General features: G+C 34.5%; 6 protein-coding genes across 10 annotated transcripts; 3 read left to right on the forward strand and 3 right to left on the reverse strand.

Annotated features, from left to right (window-relative positions):
- Nucleotides 1-640: 640 nt before the first annotated feature.
- On the reverse strand, nt 641-4,966 carry LOC112756191 (LEAF RUST 10 DISEASE-RESISTANCE LOCUS RECEPTOR-LIKE PROTEIN KINASE-like 2.1). The gene is made up of 4 exons (XM_025804658.3): nt 3,995-4,966; nt 3,541-3,573; nt 2,237-2,260; nt 641-2,021 (listed from the first exon to the last, which is right to left on the reverse strand). The coding sequence occupies exons 1-4, from the start codon at nt 4,827-4,829 to the stop codon at nt 766-768; spliced, it is 2,148 nt and encodes a 715-aa protein (XP_025660443.1). The 5' UTR covers nt 4,830-4,966; the 3' UTR covers nt 641-765.
- A 248-nt stretch (nt 4,967-5,214) lies between these two features.
- LOC112756193 (rust resistance kinase Lr10-like) lies at nt 5,215-7,243 on the forward strand. The gene is made up of 2 exons (XM_025804659.2): nt 5,215-5,910; nt 5,990-7,243. Exons 1-2 carry the CDS (start codon nt 5,280-5,282, stop codon nt 7,084-7,086), a joined length of 1,728 nt encoding a protein of 575 aa, XP_025660444.1. The 5' UTR covers nt 5,215-5,279; the 3' UTR covers nt 7,087-7,243.
- Nucleotides 7,244-8,512: 1,269 nt separating this feature from the next.
- On the reverse strand, nt 8,513-10,735 carry LOC112756195 (rust resistance kinase Lr10-like). Its single transcript, XM_025804662.2, has 2 exons — nt 9,957-10,735; nt 8,513-9,791 (listed from the first exon to the last, which is right to left on the reverse strand). Exons 1-2 carry the CDS (start codon nt 10,573-10,575, stop codon nt 8,695-8,697), a joined length of 1,716 nt encoding a protein of 571 aa, XP_025660447.1. The 5' UTR covers nt 10,576-10,735; the 3' UTR covers nt 8,513-8,694.
- A 426-nt stretch (nt 10,736-11,161) lies between these two features.
- On the forward strand, nt 11,162-14,304 carry LOC112756194 (LEAF RUST 10 DISEASE-RESISTANCE LOCUS RECEPTOR-LIKE PROTEIN KINASE-like 2.1). Of its 2 annotated transcripts, XM_025804660.2 has the most exons (4): nt 11,162-12,047; nt 12,142-12,174; nt 12,456-12,479; nt 12,871-14,304. In XM_025804660.2, the coding sequence occupies exons 1-4, from the start codon at nt 11,162-11,164 to the stop codon at nt 14,136-14,138; spliced, it is 2,211 nt and encodes a 736-aa protein (XP_025660445.1). In that variant the 3' UTR covers nt 14,139-14,304. The 2 variants fall into 2 exon arrangements, with proteins under 2 accessions (XP_025660445.1, XP_025660446.1); XM_025804661.2 differs by lacking the exon at nt 12,142-12,174.
- A 138-nt stretch (nt 14,305-14,442) lies between these two features.
- On the reverse strand, nt 14,443-17,196 carry LOC112756197 (protein TUNICAMYCIN INDUCED 1-like). The gene is made up of 3 exons (XM_025804663.3): nt 16,855-17,196; nt 16,388-16,720; nt 14,443-15,597 (listed from the first exon to the last, which is right to left on the reverse strand). The coding sequence occupies exons 1-3, from the start codon at nt 16,972-16,974 to the stop codon at nt 14,848-14,850; spliced, it is 1,203 nt and encodes a 400-aa protein (XP_025660448.1). The 5' UTR covers nt 16,975-17,196; the 3' UTR covers nt 14,443-14,847.
- Nucleotides 17,197-22,073: 4,877 nt separating this feature from the next.
- On the forward strand, nt 22,074-25,915 carry LOC112756198 (B3 domain-containing protein Os01g0723500-like). Of its 4 annotated transcripts, none has more exons than XM_025804665.2 (7): nt 22,074-22,345; nt 22,489-22,717; nt 23,297-23,843; nt 23,980-24,125; nt 24,314-24,827; nt 25,093-25,268; nt 25,369-25,915. In XM_025804665.2, the coding sequence occupies exons 2-7, from the start codon at nt 22,628-22,630 to the stop codon at nt 25,684-25,686; spliced, it is 1,791 nt and encodes a 596-aa protein (XP_025660450.1). In that variant the 5' UTR covers nt 22,074-22,345; nt 22,489-22,627; the 3' UTR covers nt 25,687-25,915. The 4 variants fall into 4 exon arrangements, with proteins under 4 accessions (XP_025660450.1, XP_025660449.1, XP_072054546.1 ...); XM_025804664.2 differs by having other exon boundaries at nt 22,091-22,345; nt 25,090-25,268; XM_072198445.1 differs by having other exon boundaries at nt 22,151-22,345; nt 23,171-23,843.
- The last annotated feature ends 952 nt before the right edge of the window (nt 25,916-26,867 follow it).

Consider the following 26,867-nt stretch of genomic DNA (forward strand, 5'->3'; position numbering starts at 1 on the left):
GGTAAATTTGGCATTTGATGAATAATGAGATCTTTCATTCTCACAAGCCTTAGACCACAGATAGAGTGGTTGGTATGGCTTTGTCCTTGAAAAAGAAACTCTAGAATATTTTTGAATTGCAACGAGTGTCTATCCTCTCCACCATTAGTGACTCTTGAATTCTTCTCGGTGAATACCTTTAAGATTAATTATGATGTTAGCTATCTTGAAAATAGTGCTCGAGTTAGTTTTGCCATTCATTTTGAATACATACTACTCGTAATTTTTTATGTATTCTTACTTATTTTAAGTTAAAATACATTTGTAGGTGCTCATCATTATCAGTTCTCTTAAAGCTGACATATATTTCATCCATTTCAAACTAAGACGAGTTTAACCCTAACTAGACTAGACGAGTTATACACACAAGACTCTCTATGCAGGAATACTAAATATTTCATTTTGTTTGCACTTCAGCTAACACCTTGCGGGAGAACATATCACTCTTCTAAAGAAAGGGGCATTAATAACATTTTTCTAAACAAAGGTTATATACTTATATTTAACTTATTTTATCAAAATAACAATATTAATACGCACATGCTCACAACGAAGTGATCAAATTATCATTCAATTGGTTTTAATAAACAAAAGCGTGCCGCACATAATATAAATAAAAACAATGTGTAGAAAAATATCACCTCTGCTTTGTTATACTTGTCCTTTTACTTAATAAGAAACTAGATTGCAAAAAAGCAAATTGCTTTGGTCATCAACCAGAAACATTCACATACGAATGGTTGTAATTTCCTCCTCATCAAAACCTGAAGAGCCTGAAGAGTTATTTAAAGTAGTTACTCCTGAATTAATCTCAGAATCCCTGTGAATCATATCATTTGGATAATATGAAGGCTTTGGAGGCATTTCAATGCTTGCAACATTCCCTTCTAACATTTTCACCACTTTATTCATTGAAGGACGATCACTTGGCTTCAATTGTATACACCACAGTGCAGTTATGAACATCTTTTTTGCTACTTCACTCGTTTCTTCATGCATCAAAGTTTTCATCTCTATCTCATCATTTTTCCGAGCCAATTGATCGTATATCCAAAATGGAAAGTAGAATTGGCTCGAATGCTCTGCATTTGGATTTGAGTTTCTTCTTTGACTTGCCATTTCCATCAAAAGCATTCCAAAACTATAGACATCAGCCTTGTAAGATACTGCTCCAATATTTTTGTAGAACAATTCCGGAGCCATGTAACCAATTGTTCCTCTTACTGCGGTCAAAGTTACAATACTGTTATCAAGAGGATTAAGTTTTGCAAGACCAAAATCTGACACTTTAGGAATGAAGTTCTCGTCAAGAAGAATGTTATGAGGTTTGATATCAAAATGCAAAATTTGCATGTCACAACCTTCGTGCAGATAAGCTATACCACGAGCCACACCAAGAGATATTTCAAAAAGTTTTTGGTAAGTCAATAATACACTATCCACTTTGGAGAAGATAAATTTATCTAGAGAACCATTCGGCATAAATTCGTAAACAAGAGCGCGTTTTGAACCCTCGACACAGAATCCAATCAACCTCACTACATTGGCATGATGTATTCTACCAATTGTAGCAACTTCACTGATGAATTCTTGGCCATTTCCCTTTGCTTTACCTAACATTTTTATGGCTACAAAGGGACCACTTATTAACCGTCCTTTGTAGACTGAGCCGAATCCTCCTTCCCCCAACTTTTCCTTAAAACCTGCTGTCATCTTCTTTATTTCTTTATATGAATACCTTATTGGCATGAGGGTATTTTTTTGTAGAAAACCTTCAATATTCTCATAGATTGATATATGTCTTCTTTGATATGTGTAGATCAACAGTGCAAAGAAAAACATAACACCTAATGCATATTTGACGATCATGTATGGCACTAGAAACCGTCCTGTGAATGCACCTACCTTAATAGCAGCTACTACATTTTTTTTTCCAGAAATTTTTTCTCCGGTATCTCTGACAATCACTTTGTTGTTAAATCCTATGTAAATACAAAAATATAGACCAATTTAACCGGTAATGCCACAGAAATAATAAACAAAATTATTTAATTTAATTTAACATATATAATTTTATGCACATAACATTAATAATAACATATTTATTACCGGCTCGCTTTTATCCCAAGAGAATATTATTGGATGGGAAAATAAAATCGTCCAACTCTAAATAATACGCTACGGAATGACATTTTACCTGTCAAAAATCCATATGCAAAATCTGTAGAAAACAATCAGTGAAAATTTATTAGAAATTAAACATGGTAAAGACAGTAAACTACCGTTAGTTCGTTGAAGCAAAATAGTAACAACTACTTATTTGAAGTAATAAGCAACAGTATATTGCTTTGTATTATGCCATGTTTAAGGTCTAAATTTCGTATTGCTTCGTATTTATAATTATATCCATCTAAGCTATTTTCTTAAATATAGAGCTAATTGAGATATAACGAACATATATATATATAAGTAATGAGAAAGTTTAGGGACAGTAATTTTTGTGTGTTGTGGTCATCATTTAACCATAAAAAAAAAGTGAGTGATCTCTTATCATTGAATATAATCTCACACAATTAAAAATATTATTGATAGCCAATTAATAGTTATAAAACACAAAAATTGTTGATCCCTAACACTCCGCACTCCTCATAAATAATTATGTAAGAGCGGATTAATGTTGCAGCGGTAGGTCAATAATTATTTTCCATGTATGATATTATAGATTTAAGTCAATACCAGAAATTTACTAAAATTAATATACATGATACAATGTTAAAAAATAGGTATAAGTTATATTTTCAAATTTGAGGTATTGAGCGGGCAAAATAGGTATAAGTTATTATTTAATATTTTATTTAAAATACAGAATATATAATCGATAGATTTAAGAAGTAATAAGTACTACGTGTACAATAAAAAAGCATTCAATAACATACAATATATAAATATTATAAATGGTAAAAACTCGTGCATTTATTTTCATACGAAGTCGATAGTTAAAAATTATTAAATAATAATTCAGTCGAATTTATTAAATCATTTAATAATTTTTAAATATCAACTTCATATAAATATAATTGTATAAAAATTTTTGCAGTTACAAATCCACAGACATAACATCTTTCCCACAAGTAGTAGTATACATACAGTTGTTTCAAACTAAAATACATGTACTTTTATACTAAAAAGTAAAAAAAAAACGCAGACTTTTTAAAATCTGAAATATAACATTTTTTGCATAAAATATACAGACTTTTCAATAGTGTTCAAAATAGGCATATTTTTCTGTTGTATGTAGAACAGATATAATCCTTTCCTTTTTGGTCTTTGATTATAGATTTATAGTCCTATACTCCTAGTCTCCTATTCATAAATTTGATTCATGGACTTTACCCTTTTTGTATGCCGATCAACTCGCCCTATTATAATAAGTTTTTCAGAAAAAACAAAAGACAGAAAAAAAAGTAGAGAACAATTCTATGTAAGAGATAAAATTCATACCTTCTGCAATGATTTGGAGCTTTGACACGTCACCTAAATGACAGTAAAAATGTATTAGCCGGCAATGGTAGTTGAACACACAAATTTCTTTGTTAATAACAAACAAAGATTCTTTTCTTTTCACTGAAATACAATATATGGTTGGAATAAAAGTCACATTTTAATTTGAGGAAGAAATGAAAAACATATATTGAGATTTTCTAGTATTGGCCTGACCCTTGGCTCTAATGTGATTAGGTTATACTTTTTTTTAAGTTTAATTTTAATATTATAAAACGTTTTACACAACTGTACAATTATAATTTTTTTTAATGACAATTTACGCCAGTGGATACAAAAAATGATTATTTTTGTTGACGTAATTAGATACACGTGTAAAATTATTTTACATTGACAGTGTATTAAAATTATTTTTTTTTTTATGGAAATAATGTTTAGAGTTTAATTTTCTTACGGCATTCATTGAACGTTATCGGAGTGAAACAGCGATCCGCTCGGCAAGTGATGAGATTTGGAGAGGTTTCGTTGAAGAAGCAAGAACTCAGCTGGCCACAGGCAGATGAACAAGCACCGCCGATCATCCAAGAAAGATGAAATCCGTAACTGAGTTTTCTATGAATTTCAGCGTATGACAAGTTTTGGTAGATGAAGAATGAATCCTTCCACGATCTCGGTGGAACAAGAAAGGATGAGGCAGCAACCATCTTCACACGGCACTCATCTCTTAATTCACCCACCTCCATGTCTCCAAGAACAGCATAAACATTGCCTCCTTCTTTAACGCAAGGGGCAGCATCCACGAATCGTGGATCATCCCTGATCGGATAGCTGCAGTTCAAAAAGATCACGTTCTCGAACATTCTTACTACATCATAATGAGTTCGTTTTTGAATAGTTCCATATGGTTCACTGTATTTGGGGATATCCATGTAGCCATAGCTGTCACTGAAATTTCTAGCGGACAAAGAATATCGGGGGAGGGTGGAGCAGTCATCCCCTGAGTCTGAGATGGCGGGATCTACAAGCCGGATCGTGAAGTTATTGTAGTTTATTGCCTGCACATGGTAGCTTTTACCGGGGAAAAGATATAAGACGGTCCTGTTATTCTCACAAGACAACTCGTACCTGGAATCCCCACAGCTTGCGGGATCATCCTTCAGCCGGAAAGGATGCTTTATGTTGGTGATTTTGCCGCAAGAGGAAGGCCTACATGCTCCTCCATTGCAACAAGTTTCAAAGAGCAACTGTAAGAGTAGTAGTGAACACCACAAGCCTTTCCCTCTGCTCATCTAGGAATGCCTAAATCAAAACGGAAATCTACTTTGTTCAACACTATGATGGATTATTCTGTGATAAACAAGACTCCATTCAAGTTTAACTTTAATTGTTTGGACGTTAATTACTTATCAATTCAATTTTTTTAGTTTAATAATCTAACAATATATTTTATTCTATATTTTTAAATATTAATAATTAACTGATAACTAAAGTAATAAATTTTAATGATTATTTAATATTTTTTTAATTACAAAAAGAATTAAAAAAACCAAACATACAAAAATATTAAATAAATATTATTTATCTTTGTACTTATCGTATATTAAAAAAAAAAACAAATATTCACTCCTTAAAAAATTATTAACCCATCCTACAATCAATTTTTTTATCATTTTGAACTTGGTGCATTTACAAAGCAAGAAAACTTTGATTTCCCATCTCATCTGATATTATCACTGACCATGGCAGCATTATTATTGGTGCTGCTGCTGAATTTGAATCTGGACATGGGAATTTACCATGATGATCCGGTTCCATGTCCCGTGCGTCTCTACTGTTCAGAAGACAAAACCAATATTCTTGAGCTGCCTGCCTTTCCATCCTCAGTAAAACTCCCCGTCACAAGCATTAGCTACACATCAAACACTTTACAAGTATATGATCCCAAACACTGTTTTCCACAACTCTTTCTCACACTCAATTATTCATCATTTTATCCTTTCCAATCCATTAAACAATCACTTGATTTCGATAGTTTTTATGATCCTCTACACCCAACAAACTGTACTTTCTTTGATTGTTCTTCAAGCGTGCCACCAAACATCCTCAGCGGCTACTACGAGGAACAAGATCTGTTATCTTGCCCGATTCTTATTGCTTTAGATGACGACAACATCATCGAATCCAACCTTGTATTGTGCACAAAATTGACTCGTCATGTCTTGCCAATTTCCGTATGTAAGATACAGTGGAATTGGGAACCATTATACTTGGTATGGTCGACAGAAACTTTCAAGAGTGGATGCTTTGTTGCTTGCAACGTATCCAACAATGGTACTGAACACCATGAATCCGTTCTTTTACCCCTTACAGGTAACAAACTTAAACTTGGATTAAACACCATTATGGTATATTTACTTGGAAAGTTCAATGTGTTTATAATGTTATGCAGGTGCAACTCTCCTTGTGCTAATAGTGGGTGTCATGTATCATATATATTGCTATTATAGAAACAAAGGAGAAGATCAAGAAAGAGTTGAAACTTTTTTGAAGGACTACAAAGCATTAAACCCAACAAGATTCTCTTATACTGATATCAAGAGAATTACTAAGCAGTTCAAGGACAAGTTAGGTGAAGGAGCTCATGGAGCTGTCTACAAAGGTAAATTAACTAATCAAATTCTGGTTGCCGTCAAGATTCTCAATAAAGCAGATGGAGATGGGACAGAATTCATAAATGAAGTGGGAACAATGGCCAAAATCCACCATGTCAATGTGGTTCGCTTGCTTGGCTACTGCGCCGACGGATCTCACCGCGCTTTGGTTTATCACTTCTTCCCCAATGGTAATCTCCAGAGCTTCATTGCTCTGTCAAGTGACAAGGAAACCTTCTTTGGATGGAACAAGATGCATCAGATTGCTGTGGGCATAGCCAAAGGGATTGAATACCTTCACCAAGGCTGTGACCAAAGAATTTTGCATTTCGACATTAATCCTCGCAATGTCTTGTTAGATCAAAGTTTCACTCCTAAAATTTCAGACTTTGGTTTAGCTAAGTTATGCTCGAAGAATCGAAGCACTGTGTCCATGACAGCAGCAAGGGGAACCTTAGGATACATGGCGCCTGAAGTTTTTTCTAGAAACTTCGGTCATGTGTCTTATAAATCTGATATATACAGTTATGGGATGCTATTGCTTGAGATGGTTGGAGGAAGAAAGAATACAAACATGAGTCAAGAAACATTTCAAGTTCTATATCCGAATTGGATACACAATTTGCTTGAAGGAGATGACACATATATTCCTATCGACGATGATGGAGATTTTAGAATTGCAAAGAAACTTGCAATAGTGGGACTATGGTGCATCCAGTGGCACCCCGTGCACCGTCCCTCCATGAAAAGTGTAGTTCAAATGCTTGAAGCAGAGGAAGATAAGTTGAAAGTGCCTCCGAATCCTTTTGAATCTATAGCTGCGACTAGTTCAAGTGCAATTATTCCAGCAAGATTCTTGAATTTGGAATTGGAAGTAATTCCAGAAACAGACTAGTTTAATTAAGTGAGTTACTTTAGTTTGGACTATTTAAGATTCGTTAATTCATCTCTCTCTCTCTCTAAAATTCATCTCTTTCTCTATCTTTCTCTGTATTTATCTGAAATGGCCTCCATTCATTTTTAAAAGTGCAGTTATTTACAGTACAACTAAATAATTGTTCACGACTTTTACAACGCTAAGGTCAAGTAGACAGCAAGGCCTCTATTGAATATACCCTTGTTCTTATCTTTTTAATAGAAAATCAGAAATAGAGTGGTCAATTTGGATAGTAAATGCCGGCACAAATTAATTTTAAAATTGAATTGAATTTAGTGTAATTTACCGAAAACAGAATTTGGAGCTGAAATATGTGGATATAGAATTTCCATTTTTCATAGTGCGAGAAAATGAATCTATCACTTTGATTTGATCTGAAAAAAAAGTGCATTTTATATTCTACAAAAAAGAAAAAGAAAGGCTTCTCACTGACTAGAAAAAAAAAATTCTTACAGATTGCAAAAAGGTTAAAAGAAAAAGAAAGGAATTCACTTAAAAAGGAATATTTTCGGATTTCACCCACGAATCACAACAAAACTATACACACAATTTTCAGCCGAATGCCGGAGTTGCGTAACTATTCCATATGCTACTTGCCAAATACCGTGTCGGACATATAAAAATATCATCTTATTTTTATTTATTAATCAACAAGTTAACAAACCACTAGTCATTATATTTATGGGATATATTATCATATTGATAATCATTTCGTAATATTATATATAATTTAGAGTATAAGGCTATAAGCTACTTAAGAAATTGTCATTATAAAAGTGCTTAGTTTTCGTCAAGAATTTTAGACGTACAAAGAACAAGATGATAAGTCTACAATATGTGGCATCTAGAAGTTCAACCGAAATTGAGTATAGAGCCATAACAAATGCTGCTTATGTGAAGCTGTGTGGCTCACCAATTTGCTCAAGTTTATTGATATTACCATTGATTTTGCCATGTTGTTTTTGTGATAATATGCCGACCATTCAACTCGCTTCTAATCCTACTTTTTATAAAAGATCCCAATATATTAAAATAGATTGTCGCTCTATAAGAGAAAAAGTTAAAACAGGCTTCATCAAAACAGCATGTACACACTCTATTCTTAATTTAAATCATTTATTTTTTCATCACCAAAGTCTCTGAACTAATATACAGCACATAAATTTAAATAAAAACAAAAGCAATATAAAAAATATCACATCTGCAACATATACTTGTCCTTTTACTTAACTAATAAGAAACAAGATCGTTAAAAAGCTAGGTCATGGATGGTAACATTTTTCTGAAGCAGCTCAACTGCGACCTCTGAAATCGACATATAGTTTCTATTGATGCATAACGGTTCGTCGGTTCCTAGCTTCATAATTGAAATAGATGTTACACATACTAATTAACGTGGCGTTCTATCAGGAGCTAAGCCACTTTTTTATATATATTTTTGTAGGTATTTTTTACCATACATAACAAAAAATTAAAAGGTGAAAAACAACTTTCTTTGATTACAACATCACACACATGCACACACACCAAGTGCTAGTTAAATGTTTAATAATATGTTGAATCAAACTAGTCTGTTTCTGGGATTACTTCCAATTCCAAATTCAGACGTCTTGCTGGAATAATTGCACTTGAACTAGTCGCACCTGCAGATTCAAAAGGATTCGGAGGCACTTTCAACTTGCTTTCCTCTCCTTCAAGCATTTGAACTACACTTTTCATGGAGGGACGGTGAACCGGGTGCCACTGGATGCACCATAGTCCCACTATTGCAAGTTTCTTTGCAATTCTAAAATCTCCATCATCATCAATAGGAATATATGTATCATCTCCTTCAAGCAAATTATGTATCCAATTGGGATATAGAACTTGAAATGTTTCTTGACTAGCATTTGTATTTTTTCTTCCTCCAACCATCTCAAGCAATAACATCCCATAACTGTAGATATCGGATTTATAAGATACATTGCCGAAATTTCTAGAGAAAACTTCAGGCGCCATGTAGCCTAAGGTTCCCCTAGCTGCAGTCATGGATACAGTACTTCGATTTTTGGAGCATAACTTAGCTAAACCGAAGTCTGAAATTTTTGGAGTGAAACTTTCATCTAACAGGACATTGTAAGGATTAATATCAAAATGCAGAATTCTCTGATCACAGCCTTGGTGAAGATATTCAATCCCTTTGGCTATGCCAAGAGCAATCTGATGCAACTTGTTCCATCCAAGGAAGGTTTCTTTGTTGCTGGACGAAGCGATTAAGCTCTGGAGATTACCATTGGGGAAGAAGTGATAAACTAAAGCGCGGTGAGATCCATCAGCACAATATCCAAGCAAGCGAACAACGTTAACATGGTGGATTTTGGCCATTGTTCCTACTTCATTTATGAACTCTGTCCCATCTCCGTCTGCATTATTGAGAATCTTGACAGCAACAAGAATTTGATTGGACAATTTACCTTTGTAGACAGCTCCATGAGCTCCTTCACCTAACTTGTCCTTAAACTGCTTAGTAATTCTCTTGATATCAGCATAAGAGAATCTTGTTGGGTTTAATGCCTCATAGTCCTTCAAAAAAGTTGCAACTCTTTGTTGATCTTCCCCTTTGTTTCTATAATAGCAATATATATAATACAAGGCAGCCAGTGTTGAGAACAGGAGAGCTGCACCTGCATGCCATTATAAACAAAATTCAATTTTATAAAACTAATAAAATATTTTTGGGATAGGCATAGTTCTTGGCAATATACAATAGGGCAGAGTCCCTTGCTTACTCTATTCAAACATAAATGATATTCTATGAAGATAAAATAATAGTAATAGTATTGTCTCACCTATAACGGGTAAAATAATTGATTCATAGTATTGTGTCCCCTTGGGCATCTTGCAACCAACGAAGCATCCACTATGGAAATTCGTTTCCGACCACACCAAGTAGAATGAAAAATCCCTTATAAATTCGGCGTGCATTGGTAGAACCTGATGGGACAGTTTTCTGCAGCGCACAAGATTCGTGCGGACAACGCCGTCGTCATCGTCGGCCGCTTGAATCCGGCAAGGTAACCTCGTGTACTCACTATTTGAAGAAGGACAATGGAAGAAAGTAATGTTGGTGGGTTTAAGTGGATAGTTTTCATCATAACCAGGGGCAGAGTAACCAAAATCTCTTCGAATGAATCGGAAAGGATCGAATGATGAATAATTGAGTTTGAGAAAGAGTTCCGACAAACAGATTCCGGCAGCATACACTTCTAGAGTTTTGGATTTGAAATTAATGTGACGGACGGGGAGTTTTACCGAGGATGAAACTCCAGGGAGCTCAAGAATATTGGTTTCGTTTTTTGTACAGTACAGACGAACGGGACATTGAACAGGGTCACGGTGGCTAATTCCGATGTTGATGAGATTGAAATTGAGAAGCAGAAGCAGGATGAATAATGCTTCCATCGTCATAATGTGAGTTTGAGAAATTACTTGAATGTTTCTTTCCTTGGTTTTTGTATGTGTGAACTCATTGACTAATATAAAGTTTACTCTAACATTAAATAGTTGGAATTGAACACGTTACCGACATGCTTATGCATTGGTTTCCAAGTCAATGGCAAAGAGGATTTTTCAAAAGTAGTTAGTTCATTGCCACTGAATACATGCTTGAAAATGGTACATGAGTTTGAATTGTTTACCCGAAAAATCTATTAGATGTTGATCCTCATTTCATAGTTGACTCTAATTCGAATTAATGTCTACGCTAGAAATAGCTGCTTTAGCTATACAATCTGCAACAATATTTGTATTTCTCTGAATTAAAAGAATATAGTATCTCCAATTCTAATTCATAATCTTCTATATATACTATTTCAAATCTCATTTTAGAATATCCTTACCAAGCATCCTTTGATTTACCAAAAAAAAAGCTTTTAAACAATCGGTTTCACAAATAACCTCACAAAACCCACCGTCCCAAACTAGAAGTAAACTTCTCGAAATCAATATTAAAACAGTTTGGTCCTCACCGCAAGTTGCTAATTCATGATCAGTGATGAGCAGTAGGAAAGGTTTCTGCTTCTCCCGCTTAAAGTTGCTGCTCCTGATTGTTACAGTTGCAGCAGCTGCTGATCATAACAGAACATGTACGCCCTCCGCATGCGGCAAAGTCACCACCATAACACATCCTTTCCGGCTGAGGGGCGACCCTGCAAGCTGTGGCGACCGGAGGTACGAGTTGTCTTGCGAGAATAACATCACCCTCTTATATCTTTTTCCCGGTAAAACCTACCATGTTCAGGCAATAAACTACAACAACTTCACGATCCGGCTTCTAGATCCAGCCATCTCAGAGAATGACTGTTCTACCCTTCCTCGCTATTCTTTATCCCTAACCAATTTCAGTACCTTTGGGGATGACTATTATTACAAAACAGTCGCCGAAGTCGGCACCGGAAAATACGAATTCCTTCAAGAACGAGTCTCCTTAAATGGCTCCACACCGGAGGAGAACGCAGTGAGAATGTTCGAGCACGTGGTGTTCTTGAACTGCAGCAATCCGGTGAGGGACGATCCACGATACGTGAACACTGCTCCTTGCATTAAAGAAGGCGGTAATAATGTTTATGCTGTTCTTGGAGACTTGGCGGTGGTTGAATTAAGAGATGATTGCCGTGTGAAGCTGATTGCAGCCTCATCGTTTCTTGTTCCACCGAGATTATGGCAAGATTCAGTGTTCATCGAAGAGAACTTGGCATACTCTGAAATCCATAAGAAACTCAGTTACGGATTTGAACTTTCGTGGATGTATGAGTTTGCTTGTGAAGATAAATGCGGGATGAAGAATTTTTGCGTATTCAACGAAATCACTCAGAACATCACCTGTGGGGATCCGGATAATCCCGTCTGTGATTACACTTCACTGCTGAACTACAAATGTGGTAAGAAAATTAAAGTTGCAGATCTATCTATCACTGTTGTCTGATTATTTTCAAAATTAGAGAGCTAATAGATTTTTTAATTACTGTGATTTAGGAAACGTGTCAAAGCTACAAATAATTGCACAAGGTATGAATTTTATCCCTTAAGGCGACTACTTTTTGTACACTCATTGTAGATGTTAGAGTTCTTGAAGAAGTGGGAGATTACAAACAGAACAATACAGAGCAAGAATCAGACCTAGATATGAATGAGAGAAGGAAGCAAGAGTTGGAAACTTTTAAGTATAAAAGTTACAAATCTTGTTTGATGTCAAATTTAGGTGTCAAATGTGGAAACATGTGATATCTATATTAGTTTTTTTATTGCCTTCACCATGTTGCTAACTTTTCACTGATTCTTTTCGACAGATTTTGCATACGGAATTTTGAAAGGTAAGTTCTCATTCCATACTATTTATGTACAATTGCATGGTGTAATTTTCCTATTTGTTTGGCATAAGTGTCATGAGGAGTATAAGAGAGATTTTAGTTATTTTAGTTAACACTAAGAAAGCTTATTAGTAATATTAAATCATTCATAACTTGGGTTGTACTAGGTAAACAAATGAGGCAAATGATTAATTATCTTTTAAAGACTAATTTGTCAAACTTGTATTCTAGTCTTGTGTCTTCTAAGACTCAAATATCTGATTCTTTTTACATCTACATACATTATATATCAAATAATAAATTCCTTGTACATACTTTGAATAAAGTTTTATATGTGTTCATTGGTAGCAAATACATTTAAATTGATCCATATTCTTATAATTTAATTACACAGGACTTCGCAAAGTGTGGCACACGGATAGTGGTGAACACTTCTCTAAAAGAGATGTAATACCTGTTGTTAAGGTTGGATTATTCATGGGATTGTTTCTGATCTCATACATAATCCTCAAATACTCAATAGGTGTCATGTTTTTCTTTGCATTGTTGATCTACACGTTTCGAAGAAGGCATATATCAATCTACGAAAATATTGAGGATTTTCTACAAGGAAATACTCTCATGCCAATAAGATATTCATATAAAGAGATAAAGAAGATGACGAGAGGTTTTAAGGAGAAGTTGGGAGAAGGAGGATTTGGTGCAGTGTACAAAGGAAAACTACAAAGTGGGCCTTTTGTAGCCATAAAAATGTTGGGTAAAGCCAAAGCTAATGGCCAAGAATTTATCAGTGAAGTTGCTACCATTGGTAGAATACACCATGCAAATGTAGTAAGGTTGATTGGGTTTTGTGTGGAAGGTTCAAAACGCGCTCTTATATATGAATTCATGCCAAATGGTTCTTTAGATAAATATATATTTTCTAAAGAAACAAATGTATCTCTAACTTCGGAGAAGATGTTTGAGATATCCCTTGGTGTGGCACACGGTATGGCTTATCTACATGAAGGTTGTGACATGCAAATTTTACATTTTGATATCAAGCCTCACAACATTCTTCTTGACGAGAACTTCATTCCTAAGGTGTCAGACTTTGGTCTTGCAAAACTATATCCTCTTGATAATAGTATTGTGACTTTGACTGCGGCAAGAGGAACCATTGGTTACATGGCCCCAGAATTGTTCTATCAAAATATTGGAGCAGTATCTTACAAGGCTGATGTGTATAGTTTTGGAATGCTTTTGATGGAAACAGCAAGTCAAAGAAGAAATTTAAATCCTCATGCAGAGCATTCAAGTCAACTTTATTTTCCATTTTGGATATATGATCAGTTGGCTGCTGAGGAAACTGATGAGATTGAGATGGAAACTTTTATGCATGAAGAAAGGAGTGAGTTAGCAAAAAAGATGTTTATAATTGCATTGTGGTGCATACAACTGAAGCCAAGTGATCGTCCCTCAATGAATAAAGTAGTGGAAATGTTAGAAGGAGATGTTGCAAGTATTGAAATGCCTCCAAAACCTTCATATTGTCCAAATGATGTGATTCAAAGAGATTCCCAAGTTGACTCATCAGGAATAGATGCTTCAAATAATTCTTATGTGTCTTCAAGTTTTGAGGAGGAAAGTACATCCAATCCCTTGCTAAAGTTTTCTGCTTGATGACCAACATGGTTTACTTCTTTACAATCTTGTTTCTTAGTTATTAAGTAAAAGGACGAGTAAAGACAGTAAATTTTTTAATGAAGTTGTGCGTGTGTATGTGTGTGTGTTTGTTTAGTCAACATTATTCATTAATCAGAAATTCAGAATTGTAAATCCAATAAAATTATCATACCTACAGCAATAACGAGAACAAACCAAACTTACAATTATAACCAACGTTGGAATATTAATTTTCAACATGTACTGTGATAACAATACAAATCTTTCACAACATGTTAACATTGTCATAATAATACAGTTATAATGATAAGTTACTCTTGCATATTGTATTCATAACCAAAGATATATAGAGTACACTGAAACAGCACATTCAGCACAGCACCTTCCCCGCTATAGATATATAGAGTACACATTTCCAAAATAATACACCATCTTTAGTACAAGACTTCTCCATCGTAGCGCTAATCAAAGAATTGTTTTTCAAATCCAATATCACTACAAAAAGCATGTAAAAGCAAATTCTTCTTTCAATTTTTTTCTTTTTCACTTTCCTTTTTTGGGATATTTACAAAGCCAATCATGAGTGCATGAGTGATATATTTTACAAGAGTTAGTTAACTCCTTTATCTAACAGCATCAACAGATGAATCTATGAGAAGGCCTATTAAAGTTTTGGAAAAAATGTTACAACTTACAAGAGCATCTCCTACCACTTCACATCCAATGTGAGAGCTTCTGGAGGAAGAAGAACCGGTCGCAATTTCGTATATGACATATTAGACATCAAATTAGCCCATGAAGCTGAATCGGATTCGATAAAAGGCTTCACTTTCTTTATCAAAACCGGCTTTAGCCTGTCTGCCTCGACTTTCGCCAATATCTCGAACCAAAACCTCTCTACACTGGGTCTTGTTCTCCAATCAGGTAATGTGCGACTAAGTGTGACATTACTCCCTATGTCTCTTTCCAATTCTAGAGGGAACTTTACAGCAGCTGATGCTTTAATGTTTGCTCTCACGAAGCCAAAAAACTGATCTTGAAGAATCTTATGACCAACAAGACTCCTCAGAATCTTCTCGAACACACTTAATTTAGAGCTTAATTTATCAATGGGGCATGCTCGCTTTCTACGTGTATGGCCATGGTAACATTTTTCTGGAAGCAGCTCAACTGTGTCCTCTGAAATTGATGTAGTTTCTATTGGTGAATAACGGTTCCTAGCTTTATAAGCTACTAATGATGCAGACCCGAATATGCGTATGGGAATTAACGGCATGCACGTTGACTGTAGAAAGGGCCAAAATGCACTTCTTCCCTTGCTATATAACGCAGTCCCATTTATTCGCAGATCAAGATCAGACGAGTAGAAAAGAGATATTTCTTGTGCTTGTTTTACTTCTATTGTAATACCTTCACCAACAAGGATGTGTTTCAAACCAGTATAAGAAACATTCATCTGCAAAATCAAAAGGTATTGAGACATCAAAACAGATAGTAACTAAACGAAAAATTCAAAAGATATATCTTAGCTTGCTATTTGCTTAAGAAACAAGAATGTTATGTCATTGATGGCATATAAATGTTAACTCTAACGACATCACTAATGACAGTAAGATTTCTTTGACTTTGAAGCATTAATTGTCACAGATCAACGTCAAATGAAGATAAAATGCTTAACATATGAAGCAAAAATCAAAGTACAGGTTCAATGGTTCATAAATATGAAAACAATAAATGAAGCCGTATTTAAAGCTATAACATATCTAAGAAATAACAGCTAGTTACTTTCAATAACAAACACAGTGAAATAATACTTGCACCTTGTTCTTCATCTCAAATTTAAATCCACATGAAGAATATTTATTTCAAATCTGTTACAGTTTAACATTGCAAAAATGTTTTTTATTGATTCCAATCACTTGCTATATTAGTAAAGCAAATTACTTAGGAAATGGATTTAATTGGATAACAGTGTAAAAAGATTATTTTTAAACTCTTAACTCCCCTAACAACTCCTTCAAAGTTCAAACTCTATGATTGGCTATCACTTAAAATTACTCAAAAAAAAAATATAGATAAAAAATTAATCTAACAGCGACATAAGAAAGAAAAACAACAACTTCCAAGTGAACAAGAAAAGAAACATGAACTACAAGTTCAACTACTTCTGCCACATAGAGATCTGAATAGAACAGCAACAGAAAACTACTAAAAAACTAAAATTTAGATGAGAAATCATATCATACAGGCAATGATAGTGAGAATCTGTGAGTGTCATCGACAACCAACTCAAAAGGACCTTCCAAATTGATTGAATCAAGAACAGCCGTGGAGCTAACACGATGAATCAGAGACCCTAAATCCTCTTCCACCGATTTGGGCTTCCTCCTCAACTTGCCCCAACTCGCAACCTGGTCAGAGAATTTCACAGAAAAATTGCTCTTTTTCCCAAACCCAATTCTGAACTCGAAGTTCTGAAACGTTCCGAACCTGAACCTGTTCCCAACAGATTCCGAATTAAGAACCCGCAAATCGTTCAAATCCCACTTCTGCTTCAACGAGATTGCCTTCAATACATCCTGATTTCAAGGAATCAGGTAATCAAAAATTTTAAAAAAAAAGTTTTTTTTTTAAATTTTTTTAGGTTTTTTTTATAATGAATAATAAAATAAATGAACAGAAAGGGGGAAGGGAGTGAGAGGGGGTAAGGTACCTGTAAGATGAGGGTGAGGTTGGAAGAGGGGTTTGAAGAAGAAGAATACGAGAAGGGAGTGATTTGAAGAAGAAAGAGGAAGAAGAAGGAGAAGGAGAGTGAGAAACGACGAGAAAACATGGTCGTTAACGGCGGAAAGCGGCTGAGATATGTGTAAACGGTACGACGTTTTGGTTAGTCGGTTGGATATGTAGATTGTAGTCTACTCTACTCTAAAAAAAATTGCTTCACTATCAATATCATTATCCTAATTTCTCTCAACTTACTTTAAAATAAAACGGTTCTGAAACTAGTAGTTTTTTACAAGTGGATTAATCACAATTTCTTTTTTCATCTGATTTTACTAAAATATATTAAATCAATAGGTTTATAGTTATAGGTTTCAAGATGAATATTATTTTGTATTAAACTAGTTGAAACTTAGTGATATTTTGTAAAAAAATGCTCTATTGCATTAACAATCACTATATATATTTATTTATAAATATTATTCATATTTTTTAACTAAATATTACTAAAATAATCAAACGTGAGTATATTAAAATTATCTGTAATAATATAATAATAATAATTTTTTGTATAAGATATCGAATATATATTTTTGTAAGCAGTAATTAATTGGTGAAATTTTTACATGTAATATGATTGTATTTTGGTAAGTATTCTAACAAAAAATGTAGAGACATTAGATAGTAGAAATGAAACTAATATTTAAAGATTGAATAAAATTCATGCTAGAAGTGATATATCTGCTATATATAAATAGGATAAGAAAGTGTGGTGTTCTTTTTTTTTTTAAATTGTATATTAAAAATAAGATTAATGTTTATTTTATTTTATATGTTAATATTTTTAATTATTGTGTTTATTTATGCAATAAGAAATCCAAGTATTCGACTACTCCAAAGCTTAGGCTTTGATAATTTTTATTTTTAAGGGAGTTTTTTTTGCAAATTCTAATTTTTATTTAACGTGATGAATATGTAAAATTATGATGACACAAAAAAAATCATATTTGTATTATTATTTGCTACATTAGTAATTGTATAATTTTTTATGGTAAAAACACACACTTTTTTATTATTTTTATTTTTTATGAATTATTTTTAATAACAAAAGTAAAAAATATACTAACAAAATATACATAAAAAAGATAAATGTTCATTTTTGTTTATAAGTGGTTTGGGCCCAAGATCTAAAGGAAAGAAAACTTACTGCATTACAATTTTGCTGAACTTCATAGCAAGAAGATGATAGAATAAACATGAAGGTGACTGTTTTCAAAATTTAATTTTCGCTTCATGTTCCTGTCCGAATTTAGCAAGAGCATCAGCACAGAAATTCGTCTTTTTGTAGAGATGTTTAACTTCAACATCTTCTATCTTTATCAAAAACTCCTTGATGAAACGAATGAGGGAGGAGTTACCATGAATTTCTGGTGACATCTTCTGAGTCAGCGTTATAGCACATTTTGAGTCTGATTCCACCACCAGCTTCTTAATTCCCAGCTCAAATGCTAGTTTAACCCCAACATACATGCCCCAGATCTTAGCCATGGTAATGACACAAACTTCAATGTTCATTGAGAAGCCGGCAATAGTGCAACACGTTCATCTTATAGTCTAAAATTAAAGTCATAGTTTAAATAGCTAATTTAGTTCCATAAAGAATCTATAGAAGTCTATCAGATCCAATCAAACTAATTTAAGAAGCTGTGCGAATTAATCTATCCGATTTATTTGGGGCACGAATATCAGAATATATGTCTGACCCAATTTGTAAGGCAAGCAAGACCTTGTAATCCACTACTTCAAATACCTTCTACAATTAAAAAATAAGGATGACAAAAAAATATGTACCTATGGATATTTCCAAAAATTACCTACGACGGAGGATTAATCAAGACCTATAAAACTCTCCACATAGACGACGATCCGCCTGCAAATAAATAAGAACGAGAGTGGATCGAGAGTGGAGATTGAGGTATCCTCATGAGACCCACAAAATTTCTATAAAGAGAAATTTAGTTAAATATCCTTATGTATGTGTATATATGGTTATATCATTCTAATTTATTTTCAACTTTTGTGAAAAAATTTTTTATTTCATTTTATTTTAATTTGTATGATAAAAATTTTGTATATGTTAATTATGTTAAATTTGTGTTGAAATTGTGTTTTAATTTAAAATATTTAATTGAATTGTAATTAATTTTATTATGACTGTGTTAATTTTTTCTATTTTTTAAAGCTTAATAACAATGGATATTCAACTGGATGGAAATAAATAAGGACTCGTGATGAGAATAGGACGAGACAAGGACATTTTACTAAACGGAAACAGAAAATAGAAAAAGAGTTTTTTTTCTATGAAGATTTATTGCCATCCTTATCTATAACTCAGCCACTATTTTAACGTGGGATAATTTCTCAAATAATAAAAGAGAAATTATTTACTACTATAAATAAAAAGAGACTAAAAAATAATGACTAAGTTGTTGCTTACCTCTATAAATATATTATCAAACTCAAGTATTTTTCAATTTTAATTCATTTAAGCTTGCTCTAAATTTTTGCTAATTTAAATATTAAAATTTTTTACATGTATTTCCACACCATTTAATATCTACCATACCGACAACACAAATCAAATTTTTCATTTGAACCATATGTCTAGGTCCAAATCTCTTTTGGTTTAGGTATTATCTCTTAGTGTTACATATAACATTTGTTCAATAAAAAATATAAAATTTAGGGACTAATATAACTTGTAATTTTAAAAAATTGGCACTTGACATCCAAGTTTTTTTTTTTTTGTCAGAGACATCCAAGTTTTTTTTATTGTCGTTATTATTATTGTTATTACTATTATCAGAGAAAATAGAAAACCAATGTAGTTGTATACTAATGTTTTTAAATTATATTTACTGTTATTAATATTGCTCGTATGCTGAGGATTTTTTTATCCACATATTGCAGCCTACTAGGGTTATTAGCGGTGTCAAGAGACAACAGAATATGCCTTTACACGACCGGATTATACCGTATCTAGAGACCGCGGGCTTGTATCACTTGGCTAGACTGAACAGTCAATGGTTATGGGTTGATGAGCCTCTACATAGCGCATTCGTTGAGAGGTGGCGTCCTGAGACCCACACCTTTCACATGCCGTTTGGGGAGTGCACTATCACTTTGCAAGATGTGGCATATCAGCTGTGTTTGCCCATACAAGTGGATATCGTCAATACTCACCAGGGGTTTGCAATGCCGGAAGGCCTCGATGCAGGGTGAAAATGTCCAGAAAAGACAATGAAAGTACACCGTATAATCATCGACCTGATCCCAAGTCGAATAGGAGAGGTCTTTAACACTGTAACTATCCCGGCCATGGTCGACTATACCCCTAGCATTCACCGTGGCAACTCGGCATACGACTCTTTCCAATCTCCGTATATTTGTGCTACTGCTTTCTGTTTTACCATCCAAACTTTCCTGTAACTAGGCCTGAACCCGTAATCAGCTTCTGTGGCTTGTTCCGACCTTTACCGTAACCGCAGCATCCGCCATAACCAACGGATAAATTTTCGCACAGATAACGTGATAATCAAGCTGCCGGTGATCATTAGAAATAGAGGTGGCCAAGCAAGTGTGCGAACCGTTGTACCTCCTAACCTCCCAAGTGCCCTTTCGTGTACGAAGCGATATGCGAATCAACCAACTACAACCCTTGCTGAACTCCTTGCATTTTCCATGATACTTCAGATGATCCAATTCCAAGACTCTGTACTCAACACCTCGACGGATGCTATAGTCCTTCACATTCAGAACAACTTCATCTTTATTCTGGAATGATTACCCAATCTAAAATTCTGTAGAAGAATCTCCAATTGTAGCACCTCCGTCTACCTGTTGACCAAAAGCCTCCAAGTTTAGAGTGGAGAAGTGTGGAGGGTACTGCTATGTGCCAAAACTTGAAGGGTCATGCTGTGTATGTGGATTGGCACCTGTATCATCATCGCTGTTCCCAATGATATCTACAGGCTCCTAGTCAGAGTCATCGTCCCGCATTGCATTCTCAACTCGATCAGGTTTCCGAACCCTTGAACATCATGAATCATGCCAACACCGGTATCCACCTCAAATGCCTGCTGTAGACCCCAAGATTCTCCAACTGTACAGAAGCAACTACCTCCGCTCGATCTAAATCAGCCGCAAAGGAAGGGGATGCGACCTGCGAAACAAATGGTCCGGCCGCAGGCATCGAACTAGACGCACCACCTGCGGTAGTCGAGCTATAAACTGGAGCTGATGTCCCAAAACTATCGACACCAACCTCCAACTTCGCATACAACTCGTGTATTCTGACATCCGGAAAACTCCTAACACAATGAAACAAAACCCGAATATCTTCATCGGCCGCTATCACAAACGTATCATACTTAACATCGGTCGACACAACTGCGGTGGGAATCTTGTAGAATAGCTTCTTCACCCACTTGCTCCCAAATACTCCAAATTTCTGCAAGATGTTGTTCTTTACATCTGACAAAGTGCTTGATGAATTAATAAAGACACTCAACGGTTTTCTGTCAGTGAACTTCACACTATATTTTTTGCTTCTTTGAATTTTTCCAAAGTAATGCACTAAGACAAGAAAACTCTCTTCCTCACTTGCCGTTGTGAGAATGCTCCTCTTCAACAGCTTGAATCATATATATAGAATTCTTCTTTTCATAAACCGTGACAGCTAACAAGTTCTGCATTTACATAATCCTTCATAAACCGTGACAAGTTAGATGATTTTATGGTCAAATTTCTGCCTTTGTAAACCGTAGTTACTTACCGCAGTTTATGGTCTTTATTATTCAGTCATAAACCGACCGCCTAAAATGATTTATGTGTAAATTATAAACCGTGATTATCTATTACAGTTTACATAATAATGAATCAAGATACGCAAATAAAAAAATTGTGATCGTTACATTTGAATAAATATTTCTCTCATTTATTTTATTAAAGTAAATTGTCCAAAAAATAATCCTAGTATTAAAATTAAACATTCACCTCCTCGTTTTTTACATGTACAGTAAAACCTGCTACAGCAGCATAGGACGCTGATGAACCATTTACATCTCCATTCACTTACCTCCACGTGGCACAGTGTACCTGGTTCTCACGCGCCCCTGCTGCATGATGCATGCTTGCCAATACCTAAACGTCGTCGTTTCAATTGAAGTGAATTACACGCGCCTGCACTGCATTTTACAAAATAGCAGGCAAGAAAAACTCGATGAAGCAGCATAGACTGTGGCATACCCCATACAATTACGAACGAGACCCAAATGAAAAACAATGAAATAATCAAAGAGAAATGACCAAACTCAAGGTTGCTCCATAGATTTCCCAAAAGGGAAGAATTTTTCTTTTTTAATTTAGAAAAAACAGTTTCACACTTCGTGTTAGGGTTTCTCAATATCGCTTTGGAACCTAAGGTATGCAATTTTCTTTTATATATATATAAATTTTTTTTTCTGATTTCTATTCGTTTTTTCTGTAAATCATTCGCATTTTGTTCTAGTTGGCTAGATTAGCTTTGATCGTCTTCTGATTTTTTTATTTTCTTTTCCCTTTTCAGGTGCTGTGTGTGGTTATTGATGTTGAGAAAGATCAACATTGTAGCTTGAATTTTAACAAAAAGGGGGAGAAAGAAACAAGAAGAAGAAGAAGAAGAAGAAAGAGCTAGGGATTGTGAATTGAATGTTTGATTTTTGTGAATGGCCTGCGAGAGCTGTGGCTGTGAAGGGAACTTGAATGTGAGAAAGCCTCAGTTCTATGAGTTTTATTCTTCCACTCCTGAGAAGCTGGTAAAATTCCTCTACTCTCTCTCTCTCTCTCTCTCTCTCTCTCTCTCTGTTGTTGTTGTTGTTGTAATTGCATGTTTTCAAGCTTCAAAATCATAATTTGTCTAATTATACTCAGTGTTATGAAATGTATGAAACCATCATAAGTTACCCAGTGATACCAAGTGTTATGTAAAATGCGTGAAATCCTAGCTAATTCTGACATATCTAATAATATACTGGCATGCAATATATTATGATTTAGCAAAGTATGTTGTATGCACAAAAAATATGTTATACATTTTCAAAGAAAGAGAAAAAGAGCTCATATATTTAAAGTGATGCTGGGAAACTAGTCTGTGTTTGTGGATACAGCGGAGTACTAAACTTTCTGAAAAAGTGACCCTTTGTGAGTATTGTTGTAGAAAGTGGTCCTTTGCAAAAGCGGTTATCTAATTCTGTTGTAGTGGTTCACAGTTTAATATCTTCCTACGCTCCCAGTGTCACTGTCTCTAAGCGAGGAATGAAATTGGTTCATCTCATTTATATTGCTGCATTGCTTCTTGGGATTTTGATGTTTGAAAGAGAATTCTCTTGTTGCAGAAAATTCCTGCTGCATTCATTCATCACTTGCAGGGTAGGGCTGATGGCTTAGTTTCAGTAACAGGCCCTAGTGGAAAATCTTGGCCAGTTCAATTGATTAAGATGGAAAATGATATGTTCTTCCATCAGGGATGGCCATCGTTTGTGGGAGATCACCGTCTGGAATGCGGTGATCTGTTGGTTTTCAGATATGAAGGTTACCTAAATTTCACCGTGCAAGTATTTGATAAGAATAAATGTGAAAAACTGGGATTTAATTCTGAATGCAGTCAAAATTCAGGCAACTTTGATAATATAAGAGGTCACAAAAGAGATAGGAATGAGAAATCCTCTCTGGATGTTATTGTTGAAGGGGCTACAAAGAAAATGAGAGGCAACAATGCCGACAACCAGGAACTTAAGCTGAGTATAGTTGGGAAAGACATATTGCAATATGAGTTAGTAAAACCTATTAGTATGTTCAAAGAAAAAGAAGAAACTTCCAGAGCATGTTCAACTAATGACATTCCGTTGCCTTTTCATGTGGGAAATAGCAATGAAGATGAAGGTAAAGTTAATTTTATTTATCTATTTTGAGTCACACAGAAAAGGTCTACTAAAATTAATCCAATCTTGCACGATGAACTGGTACTTTCTACAAAATCCTAAACTCTTGCTTGCTTGAATTGTTCAATTCAATACAGATGCTGATCAATATATTCTGAATGGTATTTCACTATCAAACTTAGCAGCACATGATGAGAAAAAAGTAGCTCGATCATTTACTTCATCTTTTCCATATTTTGTAAGGATCATGAAAAGCTTCAACGTTAGCGGTTCATATACTCTGGTGGGTTGCTACGTTCCCTGCTTCTTGATTTGAGAAGGTTTTTAGTAGAATGTATTATAGAAATTGAGTTTTTAACAATTACAAATATTACTTCTCTCTAACCATATGCATGAAAATATATAATGTGGATGTAAGTTTTACACACATAAAACTCTTCTTGATACTGATTTCTGATTGGGATAATGCAGAATATCCCGTATCAATTTTCAATGGCACATCTCCCAAACTGCAAGATAAAGATTATCCTCCATAATTTGAAAGGAGAACATTGGACTGTTAATTCTGTGCCATCAACAAGAGTGCATACAAGTCACACTCTCTGCGGAGGATGGATGGCCTTTGTGCGTGGCAATAACATAAAGGTTGGAGATGTCTGCATTTTTGAACTCGTGCATGAGTGTGAATTACTTGTTCGTATTGCTGGAGGTGGAAAAGATCTACAAGACCCGGTTGCGAAACCAGATTTAAGTAACCCTAGTGCAGGACATGCTATCACTTGCCATAAGGCTTCAAGATATATGTCGGTGAATCCTAAAGACAACCCAAAAAACATAATAAACGTTGATCAATCAGTTAAAAAGCGGTCAAAGGTTGGTCAAGAAGCTGCTTTTTCCATTGAATTAAGGAAATCTGGTAAAAGATCAAATTCTTCTAAGAAAACGGGGCTTGGCAATCGGACGAAAGCTGCCAATAAAAAGTTGGGTAAGTTTTTTTCTTCTCCATTTGTCCAATAGGTTACCTTCTCAACGCTAATTTAATGTAGTTGCTTATCTTCTGTTTCTCAACAAACATTTAGGACTTTGTTTTATTTCTTGAGTACAAGGATATAATCAACTCCTAGAGTAAATGCTGAACTATTTTTTAATTATGATTATTTTAAATTTTTTAAATTTTTATTTGTAGAAGTTTCTACCTTCCATATCATGACATCATGTTGCATTTTGAACTATATTTGAACTATAAGCAGAGACAGCTGCTCAGAAGAGGCATCGTGTTGAAGATGAATTAAGCTCACAAGCTAATGCTGGTTTGAGAATGTTGTTTGCACTCGATGAACAAAGAGTGGCTCAAGCCTTTACTTCCCCTTTTCCTAATTTTGTGAAAATCATGAAAAAGTTCAATGTCAGTGGATCATACACTTTGGTGAGTTCTACAAAATCATTTAGCTTCCACTTTCACATGTTCTTTTATAGAGTATGCATTTGATTTCAATGCTAAACCATGAATACCTGTCACATTGTAGAAAATCCCATACCAGTTCTCTGCTGCACATCTCCCAGCCTACAAAACAGAAATTATTCTTCGAAATTTAAGAGGTGAAAGTTGGACTGTGAACTCTGTACCGGACGCAAAAGGCAGAACGGTGCATACCTTTTGTGGTGGATGGATGGCCTTTGTTCGCGATAATGACATCAATTTTGGAGACACATGCATATTCGAACTTGTTGCTCAGGGTGAGATGCGGGTTTATATATCTGGGGTGGGAAAGGAGGGGCTTGAACATCAAAATGGTCAAGTGAAACTTAATAGATTATTGGCCAACGTTCCATCTACCTGCTAACGTTCTTGTTTGTGAGACAGATAAGTTGATCTTTAAATGGAGATGTTTTTATGGTGAGAGTTGCAGATCTTTTGCATGTAGCGTATGTTTCAGTAATTTTGTACTCTTTAGTGGTATATGTTTAACACTTCACCATTCACATCTCAATTCATCATCACCCCAAGATATTTCATATTAGAATATATTATTAGTAATGCTTATTATGCCATTGCTTTTGAGTTCTTCTCAATGTGATTGCCTATTAGACTATATTAATTGCTGCCTATTATGTCATAATCTAAAACTATTGTATCACTGTCCCTGGGTTCATGCAATATTGGTCTCATTCAGGTAATCAAGGTTAGCATTGTTTGATTTTGTCTTTCTGAAAATAGTTTATGCATTGCTTAATCATATTCCATATCGATGGGGTCTTGATTTATAAGTTAATTGTTGCTTTCTTATGTTGGCCATGGTTAAATTATCTTCCATAATCACGTATCAGCAATATAACTCTTGATAATGATGCTTTTTGTTTTCAGCATTTTGTATAAAACTGTAAAAAAAATTTCACAAAAAAAAAGAGATTTTATTGTTCACTTTTTTCTTACAGGTTTTTCTAATTTAAATTCTCACGTACAATGATGTGATGTAATTTAAACAGGTTATAAGGTGCTTTTAATACATGTGACGTGTGTGATGTCTAAAGTAGAAGTTTTAGGCATATATTCGTTAAGAAGATTAATCATTTCTATATATATCTCTGCTTGATGCTGTGTTCAACAACTTTTCCAGTTTTCCATCTTGTGATAATTGGTGCCACTAGATTCCATTTTCTCAAAAGTGGTAATCAAACTTGTGTTGGAGAATCATGAAGACTGGTGAATACTATTTACTATCTTAATGTGTTGTAGCATCAGTCAATCTCTCTGATTCCTTCTGCCACAAATTCAATTCCTAAAATCTCGAGCCGCAAGGAGTATTCAATTTGCCATTTCACCATCCTTGTACTATTCTGTTATGAATCTTATGATTCTCACTTAAACATTTACAATTTTCTTTTCTCTAGTCATTAAATTTTGTTAAATATCAACTATGACTGGCTCAGAGACTATATGAGATATGAGACATGCAAACACATTAGGAATACTATAATTTCATGCAAATGTTTTTTATAATTTTAAAAGATATTGTATTAAAGA

Source organism: Arachis hypogaea, chromosome 6, assembly GCF_003086295.3.
Source record: "Arachis hypogaea cultivar Tifrunner chromosome 6, arahy.Tifrunner.gnm2.J5K5, whole genome shotgun sequence".
NCBI lineage: Eukaryota > Viridiplantae > Streptophyta > Magnoliopsida > Fabales > Fabaceae > Arachis > Arachis hypogaea.

Excerpts from the sequence above, each read along its gene's own strand:
- LOC112756195 (XM_025804662.2), bottom strand. The coding sequence starts at position 10,575 with ATGACGATGGAAGCATTATTCATCCTGCTTCTGCTTCTCAATTTCAAT. Across the intron at positions 9,792-9,956 it reads AATTATTTTACCCGTTATAG|GTGCAGCTCTCCTGTTCTCA; the intron begins GTGAGACAATAC and ends AATGGCATGCAG.
- LOC112756194 (XM_025804660.2), top strand. The coding sequence starts at position 11,162 with ATGAGCAGTAGGAAAGGTTTCTGCTTCTCCCGCTTAAAGTTGCTGCTC. Across the intron at positions 12,175-12,455 it reads GCTACAAATAATTGCACAAG|ATTTTGCATACGGAATTTTG; the intron begins GTATGAATTTTA and ends TCTTTTCGACAG. Across the intron at positions 12,480-12,870 it reads TGCATACGGAATTTTGAAAG|GACTTCGCAAAGTGTGGCAC; the intron begins GTAAGTTCTCAT and ends TTAATTACACAG.
- LOC112756197 (XM_025804663.3), bottom strand. The coding sequence starts at position 16,974 with ATGTTTTCTCGTCGTTTCTCACTCTCCTTCTCCTTCTTCTTCCTCTTT. Across the intron at positions 16,721-16,854 it reads ACCTCACCCTCATCTTACAG|GATGTATTGAAGGCAATCTC; the intron begins GTACCTTACCCC and ends CCTTGAAATCAG. Across the intron at positions 15,598-16,387 it reads GATTCTCACTATCATTGCCT|ATGAATGTTTCTTATACTGG; the intron begins GTATGATATGAT and ends TTGATTTTGCAG.
- LOC112756191 (XM_025804658.3), bottom strand. The coding sequence starts at position 4,829 with ATGAGCAGAGGGAAAGGCTTGTGGTGTTCACTACTACTCTTACAGTTG. Across the intron at positions 3,574-3,994 it reads GATAACGTTCAATGAATGCC|GTGACGTGTCAAAGCTCCAA; the intron begins GTAAGAAAATTA and ends ACTGTCATTTAG. Across the intron at positions 2,261-3,540 it reads GCTCCAAATCATTGCAGAAG|ATTTTGCATATGGATTTTTG; the intron begins GTATGAATTTTA and ends TGTTTTCTACAG.
- LOC112756198 (XM_025804664.2), top strand. The coding sequence starts at position 22,628 with ATGGCCTGCGAGAGCTGTGGCTGTGAAGGGAACTTGAATGTGAGAAAG. Across the intron at positions 24,828-25,089 it reads AGCTGCCAATAAAAAGTTGG|CAGAGACAGCTGCTCAGAAG; the intron begins GTAAGTTTTTTT and ends TTGAACTATAAG. Across the intron at positions 25,269-25,368 it reads TCAGTGGATCATACACTTTG|AAAATCCCATACCAGTTCTC; the intron begins GTGAGTTCTACA and ends GTCACATTGTAG.
- LOC112756193 (XM_025804659.2), top strand. The coding sequence starts at position 5,280 with ATGGCAGCATTATTATTGGTGCTGCTGCTGAATTTGAATCTGGACATG. Across the intron at positions 5,911-5,989 it reads CGTTCTTTTACCCCTTACAG|GTGCAACTCTCCTTGTGCTA; the intron begins GTAACAAACTTA and ends AATGTTATGCAG.